Raw genomic sequence first — 13177 nt, 5'->3', positions numbered from 1 at the left:
GAATTTCCTTCTACTGGCCGGTGCGGTGGCTCACGCCTGTAATCCCAGCACTTTGGGAGGCTGAGGTGGATCACGAGGTCAGGAGTTCGAGACCAGCCTGGCCAAGATGGTGAAACCCCGTCTCTACTAAAAATACAAAAACTAGCCGGGCGCAGGGGTGGGCACCTGTAATCCCAGCTACTTGGGAGGCTGAGACAGGATAATCACTTGAACCCGGGAGGTGGAGGTTGCAGTGAGCCAAGATCCTGCCACTGCACTCTAGCCTGGGTGACAGAGCAAGACTCTGTCTCAAAAAAAAAAAAAAAAAAAAGAATATCCTTCTACTTAGAATACCTTACCCCACTCCCAATCACCCACCATATTTGTAAATTCAGTTCATCCTTTGTCTCTAGTCAAATCCCACCTTCCTAAAGCCTTTCTGGGTATCCCCATAAGAAAGTAATCTTTTGTCCACTCAAAGAACCTTCTGCTCCTAGCTTGACATTCACCACCTTCTATATTTAATTATGTTATTTGTACATATACCTTAGCAGCCCTGTTAGACTACTAGTATCCTAGGGGCAGAGATTATGCACTGGACGTTTTTGTAGACCAGTATATGTGCACAGTAGACACTCAAATTTCTCAGTGTTTACTGATCAAGCAAATGCAAGAAACAAGCAGAAACAAGGAATCTAGATTAAGAAGGAGGATGTTTGCAAGGGTGTCTCTATCCCTCCTTGAAGCCATCAGCCGTACACCTGGTGTTAGGAGTTACTCACCCATGAAAGGGTCAACATGTCTCTTCTTAACCTTGGTCTCAGAGATTGCTGCATAGTAGGCACAGGTCATCTTAATGAGCCAGGCAGCCCGCATCACAGGCACTGTGTATTTGGCTAAGTACCCAAACACTTCTTCCTTCTTACTGAAAATGGGGACCTGGATGGACATTGCAAATAGTGAGGTCTCTATTATCCCCATGAGCTGACACCCATGTAGCTTAATATGGGAATAGGAGGATACTTGGTACCCTATGCTCCCTCCTTGGCCTGAAGGACAGGAAACAGTACCTTACCTTTTTGGCTAGTTGCGTGAGTGGCTTGGTGCCAGCCAAGTCAGTGAACCAAGTATTTATGGCACTCTGGGATCGTGCAGTCACCAGCCAGAAGTTGTCCTTCTGGTTCACTTGGGGCTTCCTGCGACCAGTGTCAGGGAGGGTATTACAACGTAACTTCTCTGCAATAATGCTGCTGAAGTTGGAACTGATCTGAGGGAAGAAAACTGTACCTCAGGGTGGGAAGAAGGGGCAGACAGGTGGCCTGCCTTTTGCTGGGCAAATGCCAATGAGACAGCATTAGGTCATGAAGGCAAACTCAGCCACTTAGGTTGTCCCTATAAGTCTTCCCTACCCAGGGCCTTTGCTCCTTCTCAGATTCTTCCAGCCTTTTCCTTCAGCCTGGCAGAGTTGTCTCACCTTGGCAGGATTGAAGCTGACGTTCTTGGCACTGCCATGTTCATCCCCAGAGACAGCAGGCTGGTTATTGAAACCTTGTTTTACATTCAAGGCCGTCAGTTCATCCTGAGGCAGGAAAGCGGCGTTTAGTTGTTTTTTCCTTAGGGGGAGGGGGAGGGGATGGGAGAGTAGGGCAGGAGAAGCGAAGGAACAAGGTGAAAGGGCAGGAGGAGGGTTCCGTGTAGCACAGATCGTTACTTAAAGCTGGGCCCTTACATTCACTTGGACCCCACCGTCACCCCCATGGTCACTACGATTCCCAATCACCCAGGGCGCCCTCAAACATCACTCTTCTCTTGCGAACATCCGAGCAGCCGTACCCCACCAAGCTGTCTCAGACAACTTTCTGAGATGTGTGTGGAGGAGGGCGCTTCTGGTGCGGCCCCTACACCACCCCCTATTCATACCTTGGAACCCCCCACCGCGCCCCGTCCTGCCCTCCCACGCCAGCCCACTTTACTCTTCCCCCTTTCGGGACTTTCGCTCTCACCGAACCGCCCCGCCCCCCATTCCCAGACGTCAATGCCTCCTCCTAGGCTGACCGCGTGCCCCCGGCCCTTCCAGAGCCCCGATTTTCGAACGCACCTCCTTCTGTTTGGGGTCCTGAGGGTAAACATCGGGAGGCCCCAGCCGCGGCCGCTTCAGGGGCCGGTGTTCGTAGCTCAAGATCCCGAAGGCCGCCATCTTGCCCAGCCCGTAGCGCCGGAGGCGCCAGCAGGGCCAGGCTGACTGGGGGAACGGGAAGGGGGAGAGGGAGCCGAAAAGGGGGGCGGTGGTTGAGAGGACGGCGGCCGAGAGACAACAAGGGGGCACGTTAGAAACTCTCGACCATTGCCGGAAACTACCGAGGGAAGCCGAGGGACGCCGGGAACCATCGGACAATACCGACCGCAGAGGGGGTGGGGCCTGGCCCGGTGGGGGCGGAGCTCCGTGCCCCGGGAGTTTTTCGGCGGCGGCGGCGGTAAGTTGATTTCACTCAGCAAAAATCTACGAAACGTTCCGGAGGCGCAGAGTGAGCTGGGGATGCAAACCAGGGAAGAGGGAGGCCTCTGTGGTGCTGAGTTCTGACTGGAATTCGGTTCCCAGAGCCTAGCTCGGTTTTGGCCTAGAAAAGTCTTCAATAATATTTGCATTGGTTAGGAACTCCGTCTATTACAAATCAGTTCGTTTCTTAGTTCCGGCATCTGAAAAATAGGTGCGCTAACACCTCCTTCAAGGGGCTATTGTGAACATTAGAAACTACGTATGCATGAGAAAGAACCTATTAAACCCTGAAAGGCTGGCTCTAATCCCTCAAGGTCTACCATCGAGTTGTCTAACCTTTTTTGTTTGTTTTTTCTGCCCAAGGGTACCGCAGAGTAACTTTTTTGATTCACAAACCCTTAAAGGTGCTAATGAAAGCTATGGACCTTCTTCCCAGAAATAATAATAATATGCATATATTGACATGCAAAATGTTACTTTAGATTCTTAGATCCCCTGAAGCTCATCCATGTATCCCCTAAGGGTCCATGAACTCCAGGTTAAGAACCCTTGGTCTAGCGAAAGAGGCACCTACTGTGTCAGATGCTTTTCAGACACTATCTCCTTTAATCTGCTCACAGCCTCATGAGTTAGGGATTATTATTGGCTCGATTTTGCAGATGAGGAAGCTGGTTTTCAAAGTGTGAAAATTCACTTACCCAGTATTATACAGCTACTGAGTAACAGAGCTGGCACTAAGATTCTCAATTCCAGAGCCAATATCCTATTGTCGTATTGCTATTTGTTTATTTATTTTGAGGCAGATTCTCCCTCTGTCACCCAGGCTGGAGTGCAGTGGCGCGATCACGGCTCACTGCAGCCTCAACCTCCTGGACTCCAGCGATCCTCCTGCCTCAGCCTCCCAGTAGCCGGGACTACAGGCGTGCGACACTGTGCCGGCCTTGTATTGCCTTCTAGAGAAAAGACAGCCAGTGTACTATAACAAAAGTAGCAAATAACAATAAACAAAAATAACACCAGTAACAAAAATAAAATGCTATTGAATCACAATGGAAAGAAAAAGTAATTCAAGGCGGGAGCGATGGCTCACGTCTGTAATTCCAGCACTTTGGGAGGCCAAGGCGGGTGGATCACTTGAGGTCAGGAGTTCAAGACCAGCCTGGCCAACGTGGTGAAACCCCATCTCTACTAAAAATACAAAAATTAGCTGGTGTGGTAGTGGGCGCCTGTAATGCCAGCTGCTTGGGAGGCTGAGGTAACATTTGAACTAACTCTGAAGGATATTTTTATTTTTGTTTATTTTGTTTTATTTCTTTATTATTTTATTTATTGCTTTTATTTATTTATTGCTTTGCTCTTGTTGCCCAGGCTGGAGTGCAGTGGCATGATCTCGGCTCACTGCAACCTCCGCCTCCCAGGGTCAAGTGATTCTCCTGCCTCAGCCTCCCCAGTAGCTGGGATTACAGGCTCACGCCATCACGCCTGGCTAATTTTTGTATTTTTAGTAGAGACGGGGTTTCTCCATGTTGGCCAGGCTGGTCTCGAACTCATGACCTCAAGTGATCCTCCCACCTCAGTCTCCCAAAGTGCTGGGATTACAGGTGTGAGCCACCACGCTCAGCCTGAAAGATATTTTATTTATTTATTTATTTGTTTATTTATTTATTTATTTTGAGACGGAGTTTCATTCCTGTTGACCAGACTGGAGTGCAATGGCGCGATCTCAGCTCACTGCAACCTCTGCCTCCCTGGTTCAAGCGATTCTCCTGCCTCAGACTCCTGCGTAGCTGGGATTATAGGCATGTGCTGCCATGCCTGGCTAATTTTTTCTTTTCCTTTTTTTTTTTTTTTTTTGTATTTTTAGTAGAGACGGGGTTTCTCCATGTTGGTCAGGCTGGTCAGGCGATCCACCTGCCTCGGCCTCTCAAAGTGTTGGGATTACAGGCGTGAGCCACCGACCTGAAGGATATTTTTAAAAGATAATTTTTCTTTTCTTTTCTTTTCTTTTCTTTTCTTTTCTTTTCTTTTCTCCTTCCTTCCTTCCCTCCCTCCCTCCTTCCCTCCTTCCTTCCTTCCTTTCTTCTTCCTTCCTTCCTTCTTCAGGGTCTCACTCAGTGGCCCAGGCTAGAGTGCAGTGGTGCAATCTCACTTCACTGCAACCTCCACCTCCCGGGCTCAAGCAAATCTCCCACCTCAGCCTCCCAAGTACCAAGGACCACAGGCGCAAGCCACCACACTTGGTTAATTTTTGCTTTTTTTTTTTTTTTGGTGGTGACGGGGTTTTGCTGTGTTGCTCAGGCTGGTCTCAAACTCCTGGTTTCCAGCGATCCACCCACCTTGGCCTCCTAAAGTGCTGGGATTACAGGCGTGAGCCACAGCACCCGGACTAAAAGAATTTTTTTTTTTTGAGACGGAGTCTCGCTCCGTTGCCCAGGCTGGAGTGCAGTGGCGCGATCTCCGCTCACTGCAAGCTCCGCCGCCTCCCGGGTTCATGCCATTCTCCTGCCTCAGCCTCCCGAGAAGCTGGGACTACAGGCGCCTGCCACCATGCCCGGCTAGTTTTTTTGCATTTTTTAGTAGAGACGGGGTTTCACCGTGTTTGCCGGGATGGTCTCGATCTCCTGACCTCGTGATCCGCCTGCCTTGGCCTCCCAAAGTGCTGGGATTAGAGGCGTGAGCCACCACGCCCGACCCTAAAAGAATTTTTTAGAGCAGTTTTAGGTTCACAGCAAAATTGAGAGGAAGGTACAGAGAATTCCTATATACTGTCTGCCCTCACACATAGATGGTATATTTGTTACAGTTGATGGACCTACCTTGAACATCATTACCCAAAGTTCATGGTTTACATTAGAGTTCACTCTTGATGTTATCTTATACAGTCTGTGAGTTTGGATAAAAGAGTAACATGTGTCCACCATTGTAGTATCTTACAGAATATTTTCACTGACCTACAATCTTTTTCTGCTCCACCTATTCATCCTTCCCTCTCCGACAACCCCTGGCAACCACTGATCTTTTTACTGTCTCCATAGTTTCGCCCTTTTCCAGAATGTCTTATAGTTGGAATCCTATAGTATGTGGCCTTTTCTGCATGGCTTCTTTCACTTAGTCATATGCATTGAAGTTTTCTCCCATGTCTCTTCACGGCCTTAATAGCTCATTTCTTTTTGCACCGAATAATATTTCACTTTCAGGATGTACCACAGTTTATGCACTCACCTACTGAAAGACAACTTGGTTGCTTCCAAGTTTGGGCAATTATGAATAAAACTGCTATAAACATCCGTCTGCAGGTTTTTATGTGAACACAAGTCTTCTCCTCCTTTGTTAATACCAAGGAACATGATTGCTGAAAGAGTATGTTTAGTTTTATAAGAAACTACCAAACTGTCTTCCAAAGTGGCTGTATCATTTTTGCATTTCCACCAGCAACAAATGAGAGTTTTTCCTGTTGCTCCACATCCTTGCCAGTATTTGGTGTTGTCAGTGTTCTGGATTCGGGCATTTTTTTTTTTTTTTTTTTTTTTTTTGATACAGGGTCTCACTTTGTCACCCAGACTGGAGTGCAGTGGTGCAATCTCGGCTCACCACAACCTTCACCTCCCAGGCTCAAGCAATTCTCCTGTCTCAGCCTCTCAAGTAGCTGGGATTACAGGAATGCGCCATTACTGCCTGGCTAATTTTTGTATTTTTAGTAGATGGGGTTTCACCATGTACGCCAGGCTGGTCTTGAACTCCTGACCTCAAATGATCCACTCACCTTGGCCTTCCAAAGTGCTGGGATTACAGGTGTGAGCCACTGTGCCCGGCCTCTTTTTTTTTTTTTTTTTTTTTTTTTTTCAAACAAGAGATGGGATCTTGCTGTGTTGCCATGGCAATCCACTCGCCTCAGCCTCCCAAAGTGCTGGGATTTCAGGCAAGGCGTGAGCCACCTTGCCCAGTTGATTTTGGCTATTCTAATAGGCATGTAACCCTGAAGGATTTATTTTTTATTTTTTATTTTTTAGGCAGAGTCTTGCTCTGTCACTCTGGCTGGAGTGCAGTGTGCGATCTCAGTTCACTGCAACCTCTGCCTCCTGGGTTCAAGTGATTCTTGTGCCTCAGCCACCTGAGTAACTGGGACTACGGGTGAGTGCTACCAAACGTGGCTAATTTTTGTATTTTTGGTAGAGACGGAGTTTTGCCCTCTGAAGGATTTTAGCCTACGGAAAGGAAGAGACTAATTCCAGAGAGAGTCAATGCGTATGACATATCCTGTGTGGCTGGAATTGATCACTGGAGCTTGGACTTTATTCTGAAGGCCATGAGTAGCTTTTGAAGACTTTTAAGTTGGAGAATGCCCTCTGTAGTGGGTTGAATGTGGCCTCCAAAAAGATATGTTCACTTGGAACCTGTGGATGTCACCTTCTTTGACAAAAGGCTTTTAGCAGCTGTAATTAAGGCAAAGCTCCTAGGAGACAACACCCTTGATTAGGGTGGGCCATAAATCCAATGACAGGTGTCCCTGTAAGAGAAGAGAAGGATAAAGGAGATGTAGAGGAGAAGAAGAGGTAATGCAAAGATGGAGGCAGAGATTGGAATGATGTGTCTGCAAGCCAAGGAGCACCAAGGATTGATGGCAGCCACCAGAGACTAGAAGAGAGGCATGGAACAACTTCTTCCTCAGTGCCTCCAGAAGGAACCAACCCTGGCCACACTGATTTCAGACTTCTGGGCTCCAGAACTGTGAGAGAATACATGTCTTTTTTTTTTTCCCCCCTTTTAAAAAAATATTTATTATTTATTTATTTATTTATTTATTTATTTAAGATGGCGTCTCACTCTGTTGCCCAGGCTGGAGTGCAGTAGCACAATTTTAGCTCACTGCAACCTCTGCCTCCCAGATTCAAGCGATTCTCGTGTTTCAGCCTCCCGAGTAGCTGGTATTACAGGTGTGCGCCACCATGTCTGGCTGATTTTTGTATTTTTAGTAGAGACGGGGTTTCACCAGGTTGGCCAGGCTGGTCTCAAACTCCTCAAGCAGTCCACCTGCCTTGGCCTCCCAAAGTGCTGGGATTACAGGCATGAGCCACTGCACCCAGCTGAGAGAATAAATTTCTGTTGGTTTAAGCCACTCAATTTGGGGATAACTATGGCAGCCGTAGCAAACTAATACATACTAAAGATACATACTAAATACTAAACTGGGCCATATAGTCCAGTTTTCCTGAGACTCCCAGGCAAGTGCTCTTTTTCTTTGCTTGGTATCCTACCTCACTTTCTGTCTGGTAAAATTACACTCATTCTTTTAGATGCCACTGAAATAGCACCTCTTCAGCACAGCCTTCACTAAACTACCCCTCTCTCCATCTTGGTAAATTTAGTTACTTCCTCTTCTGTGATCACATACTTTGTAGTATCTCTACATTTATGCTATAGGACTTGTTACACTATATTGTATTACTTGTTTATGTCTTCCCCACTTTTTTGTGAGCATCTGGAAATATGAGGATGTCTTATTGGTCTATTTCCAGAACATAAGCACAGTGCCTGGCACATATTAAAGACTTAATAAATGTTTGCTGAATAAATAGTTTCTGATTCTCCAATCAGCTCTGTGTTTTGCGGGAAGGTAAAACTGGCAACAACTTGAAGAATGGATTAGAGAGCAGAGGACCTTTTGAAAGGGAGGCCAGTTGGTGGAGTCTAGAAAGAATCATGACTAGAGCTAATGAAAGACTGATTTAGCAGAGTGGCTGTGGTAATGGAAAGGAGGAAACTGTTGGGAGAAACACCAGAGAAGCAGAGTGGGTTATATTCTCCGGGTGAGAGAGGAGGAGAAATTGAAGCTGATTCTGAGGTTTCAAGTTTGGGTGACCGAGAGGGTGACGATACCATCGACTGAGGTGGGGAAGGCAGGAAGAGAAGCAGAGTTGGGGGAAGATGGGAAGCTTGAAGCTAGTATTGTTGTTCCTCCATTTCTAGAATCTTTTTCTATTATAAGTCACACTTCCTCGCCAGTCTCAACAGGGACCCAGCTCAGGCAGCAGCTAAGGGTGGGTATTCTGGTTTGGATTAGATCAGAGGAAAGACAGCTGTATATGTGCCCACAGGAGCCAAGACGGTATTTTCCATCCTCCCAAAACAGTAGAGCTTTGACAGAGATTTAAGGGTGACCGAGTCAAGGAAGAGGCATGGCATAAGATGGTGATGTCGGGGGTGGGGTTCAGAACTTCCATTATAGAAGGTAGTGATTTAGAGGAGAAGGTGGTTGAGAATGGTGCTAGTGGTAGTGAACAGATCCTTCCCAGGATCTAGGTGGACTGAGGATTTTTGAGTCTCTGACACTATTGTATATCCAGCCTTAGTTTATGTTTGCCACCTTACAGCAGCACCTAATCTCTGAGAGGACTTGGCCTTTGTCACACAGCACACATTTGCCACACCCTCTGTAAAGCCCTGGTTTATAAGGTTCTTTCCACCGGAAGCTATGACAGAGGAAATGTGTGGGTGGGGAGGGGTGGTGGGTGAGGGACCCAGGTTCCTGACACAGACAAACTACACCCAGGGAATGAAGAGCAAGCGCCATGTTGAAGCCATCATTACCATTCAGATCCCTCTTAGTCCTGCAGCTGCCCCTGCTGGGAGTGGCGCTGAACACGACAATTCTGACGCCCAATGGGAATGAAGACGCCACAACTGGTGGGAAATGTGGGACTGGAGGGGGCTGGTGAGAAGGGTGGCTGTGGGAAGGGGCTGTACAGAAATCTGGAACCTGCCACTGGCCATTACAATCATGTGGGCAGAATTGAAAAGTAGAATGGGAAGGGGAAGGGGGAGGGTTCCCTGCCTCATGCTACTTCTTCTTTCTTTTTTGTTTGTTTGTTTCTTTCTTTTGAGGCAGGGTCTCGCTATGTTGCCCGGGCTGGTCTCAAACTCCTGGCCTCTAGTGATCCTCCTGCCTCAGCCTTTCAGAGCACCAGGATTACAGACATTAGCCACCATGCTCAGCCTCTTCCTTCTGACCATCATTTCTTCTCTTTCCCTCCCTGCCTTCATTTTCTTCCCAATCTAGATTTCTTCCTGACCTCTATGCCCACTGACTCCCTCAGTGTTTCCACTCTGCCCCTCCCAGAGGTTCAGTGTTTTGTGTTCAATGTCGAGTACATGAATTGCACTTGGAACAGCAGCTCTGAGCCCCAGCCTACCAACCTCACTCTGCATTATTGGTATGAGAAGGGAAGATGGGGAGGGGAAGAACAAGAGGTGGGTTGGATCAGAGACCAAGAAAGAGGGTAGCAAGTCTCCCAGGTGCCCCACTGTTTTCTCCTGGGGTAAGTCATAAGTCGGTTGAGGGGAGATGAGGCTAGGCTCTGGATAGCTGCGGTACCCAGATTGGCCCCACTGTTCCTCTTCCTTCCAACCTTTCTCCTCTAGGTACAAGAATTCGGATAATGATAAAGTCCAGAAGTGCAGCCACTATCTATTCTCTGAAGAAATCACTTCTGGCTGTCAGTTGCAAGAAAAGGAGATCCACCTCTACCAAACATTTGTTGTTCAGCTCCAGGACCCACGGGAACCCAGGAGACAGGCCACACAGATGCTAAAACTGCAGAATCTGGGTAATTTGGAAAGAAAGGGTCAAGAGACCAGGGATACTGTGGGACATTGGAGTCTACGGAGTAGTGTTATTTTATCATAAGGGTAGATGGGCAGAAAAAAGGAGGTAGGGGATCAGGATGGGAAGGGAGGAGGTATTAGGGGCACTACCTTCAGGATCCTGACTTGTCTAGGCCAGGGGAATGACCACATACACACACATATCTCCAGTGATCCCCTGGGCTCCGGAGAACCTAACACTTCGCAAACTGAGTGAATCCCAGCTAGAACTGAACTGGAACAACAGATTCTTGAACCACTGTTTGGAGCACTTGGTGCAGTACCGGACTGACTGGGACCACAGCTGGACTGTGAGTGACTAGGGATGTGAATGTAGCAGCTAAGGCCAAGCAAGTGGGGCTAAAGGATTCAACCAGACAGATAGGAGGACCTAATATCAAGCTCCTGTTCTCTGCCTCCCAGCTTCTCTGCTCACCCCCTACCCTCCCTCCTCCAACTCCTTTCCCTGTAATCCCCAGTGAGTTTTCTTTTTTTCTTTTCTTTTCTTTTCTTTTTTTTTTTTTTTTTTTTTTTTTTTTTTTTGAGATGGCCTCACTCTGTTACCCAGGCTTGAGTGTAGTGGGGCGATCTTGGGCCCACTGCAACCTCTGTCTCCCGGGTTCAAGTGATTCTCCTGCTTCAGCCTCCCGAGTAGCTGGGAGCATGCACAACCATGCCTGACTAATTTTTGTATTTTTACTAAAGGCAGTGTTTTGCCATGTTGGCCAGGCTGGTCTTGAACTCCTGACCTCAGGTGATCTGCCCACCTTGGCCTCCCAAAGTGATGGGATTACAGGTGTGAGCCACCATGCCTGACACCAGTGAGTTTTCATTAAGGATTCCCTACCCATACTCTTCCTGATACCAGATAAACAAGTAAATAAAAGGAAGCCATTAAGGGGATCCAGAGGGGAGGCATTAGATTCAAGTCAGTGAAGGGAGCAGTGTGGCTTGAGTACGCAGGAGAGAGAAACTGGGAAGTAGCAGAGATGATACTGGTGGGTGTTCAGGGGTATGTTTTAATTCTCTCTTCTCTCATAGACACCTACTTTCCCTCATCCTCTTTTTCCTCAAGGAACAATCAGTGGATTATAGACATAAGTTCTCCTTGCCTAGTGTGGATGGGCAGAAACGCTACACGTTTCGTGTTCGGAGCCGCTTTAACCCACTCTGTGGAAGTGCTCAGCATTGGAGTGAATGGAGCCACCCAATCCACTGGGGGAGCAATAGTTCAAAAGGTAAAATGGGCCCACAGGACCCCAATCCATAAGCCCAACACCCCAGCCTTTCTAACACCATTGTGTTTTGCTCCACTCCCCTATCACTAAAGCCCCCAAACTTGGTGCCCCATCTCCCCACACTGTCCAACCCCAACCTCTAGAAATCAAGGTTTTTCTGTGTAGGGTTGGGTTAGTGTGTTGTTAGAGGGGGTGGATTGAGAAGGAGGCTTAGGGGTACTCAAGGGGGCTATAGAGTGTATAGGATTTCCCTGAAGCATTCCTAGAGAGCCTGCAAAGTGAAGATGGCTTTGGAACCAGCTGGATCTAGGCTCTGCCACATACTACTACCTCTTTGGCCTTGGGTACATCACTAAACTCTTGGATTCTGTTTCCTGAGATATAAGATGGAGATAATTGTTCCTGCCTCACAGGAGCTGTTGTGAGGATTAAACAGAGTATATCTTCAGCACAGTGCCTGGCACCAGTGCCTGGCATGTAGTAGGCGCACAACAAATATAAGGTCCACTTTGCTTTTCTTTTTTCTGTAGAGAATCCTTTCCTGTTTGCATTGGAAGCCGTGGTTATCTCCGTTGGCTCCATGGGATTGATTATCAGCCTTCTCTGTGTGTATTTCTGGCTGGAACGGTGAGATTTGGAGAAGCCCAGAAAAATAAGGGGAACAGTAGCTGAGAATAGCAGAGGAGGGTTTTGCAGGGTCTTTAGGAGTAAAGGATGAGACAGTAAGAAATGAGAGATTACCCAAGAGAGTTTGGTGATGGAAGGAAGCCACAGGCACAGAGAACACAGAATCACTTTATTTCATATGGGACAACTGGGAGAAGGGTGATAAAAAAGCTTTAACCTATGTGCTCCTGCTCCCTCTTTCTCCTCTGTCAGGACGATGCCCCGAATTCCCACCCTGAAGAACCTAGAGGATCTTGTTACTGAATACCACGGGAACTTTTCGGTGAGAACGCTGTCATAAGCATGCTGCAGTCTATCAACTGCCAACTGCCTGCCAGCAAGACAGACAGAGTGTGGGGGTGGGGGCAGAGAGGAGAGAGAAGGAGGCCCTGCGCTAACTGTCAGGATGTGGCCGACCAAATGGGGGATGGACTATGCAGAGAGAGATACACACAGAAGCGCAGATTATAGATTGAGTGAGGCAGATGGAAACTGGTATTGGGGGCCCAGGAGTCTGTGTATCCCTTCTGTAATCAATTACAGTGGTTGCAGACATCATGAGTACTCCTTTGGCACAGAGCTCAGTATTTTACTTCCTGCCCCTAATTGACCCCTGACCTGGACATATCTGTCTTTAGGCCTGGAGTGGTGTGTCTAAGGGACTGGCTGAGAGTCTGCAGCCAGACTACAGTGAACGACTCTGCCTCGTCAGTGAGATTCCCCCAAAAGGAGGGGCCCTCGGGGAGGGGCCTGGGCCCTCCCCATGCAACCAGCATAGCCCCTACTGGGCCCCCCCATGTTACACCCTGAAGCCTGAAACCTGAACCCCAATCCTCTGACAGAAGAACCCCAGGGTCCTGTAGCCCTAAGTGGTACTAACTTTCCTTCATTCAACCCATCCGCGTCTCATAGTCACCTCACCCCACTGTGGCTGATTTGGAATTTTGTGTCCCCATGTAAGCGCCTCTTCATTCGGCATTCCCCACTTGAGAATTACCCTTTTGCCCTGTACATGTTTTTCATCTCCCTCAGTCTGGCCCTTCCTTTCCACAGGATTCTTCCTCCCTCCCTCTTTCTCTCCCTTCCTCTTTCCATCTACCCTCTGATTGTTCCTGAACCGATGAGAAATAAAGTTTCTGTTGATAATCATCAAAAA

At 47.9% G+C, this 13177-nt stretch overlaps 2 protein-coding genes across 24 annotated transcripts in view; one reads left to right on the top strand and one right to left on the bottom strand.

The window, feature by feature from the left end:
- Positions 1-2205, bottom strand: part of MED12 (mediator complex subunit 12) — a 23324-nt gene extending 21119 nt beyond the window's left edge. For all 16 annotated transcript variants that reach the window (XM_077989541.1, XM_077989542.1, XM_077989548.1 and 13 more), the window contains exons 1-4: positions 2078-2205; positions 1454-1558; positions 1055-1246; positions 762-918 (exon numbers count right to left, since the gene is read on the bottom strand). In XM_077989541.1, coding sequence (XP_077845667.1) covers positions 762-918; positions 1055-1246; positions 1454-1558; positions 2078-2176 — 553 coding nt within the window. In that variant the 5' untranslated portion in view covers positions 2177-2205. The remainder of the gene's footprint in view (positions 1-761; positions 919-1054; positions 1247-1453; positions 1559-2077) is intronic.
- On the top strand, positions 2001-13177 carry IL2RG (interleukin 2 receptor subunit gamma). Of its 8 annotated transcripts, XM_077987397.1 has the most exons (11): positions 2011-2453; positions 6487-6607; positions 6978-7204; positions 9027-9160; positions 9534-9687; positions 9896-10080; positions 10289-10428; positions 11193-11355; positions 11886-11982; positions 12235-12304; positions 12660-13177. In XM_077987397.1, exons 4-11 carry the CDS (start codon positions 9046-9048, stop codon positions 12843-12845), a joined length of 1110 nt encoding a protein of 369 aa, XP_077843523.1. In that variant the 5' UTR covers positions 2011-2453; positions 6487-6607; positions 6978-7204; positions 9027-9045; the 3' UTR covers positions 12846-13177. The 8 variants fall into 8 exon arrangements, with proteins under 8 accessions (XP_014983123.1, XP_077843523.1, XP_077843521.1 ...); XM_077987395.1 differs by lacking the exon at positions 6978-7204; XM_077987398.1 differs by lacking the exon at positions 6487-6607 and having other exon boundaries at positions 2427-2453.

The sequence above is a fragment of the Macaca mulatta genome, chromosome X (assembly GCF_049350105.2).
Source record: "Macaca mulatta isolate MMU2019108-1 chromosome X, T2T-MMU8v2.0, whole genome shotgun sequence".
Lineage (NCBI taxonomy): Eukaryota > Metazoa > Chordata > Mammalia > Primates > Cercopithecidae > Macaca > Macaca mulatta.
This window is presented reverse-complemented; position numbering and strand designations above follow the sequence as displayed.

Coding starts and splice junctions, on each gene's coding strand:
- IL2RG (XM_015127637.3), top strand. CDS start 9,046: ATGTTGAAGCCATCATTACCATTCAGATCCCTCTTAGTCCTGCAGCTG. Junction 9,161..9,533: donor GAATGAAGACGCCACAACTG/GTGGGAAATGTG, acceptor TTCCCAATCTAG/ATTTCTTCCTGACCTCTATG. Junction 12,305..12,659: donor AATACCACGGGAACTTTTCG/GTGAGAACGCTG, acceptor ATCTGTCTTTAG/GCCTGGAGTGGTGTGTCTAA.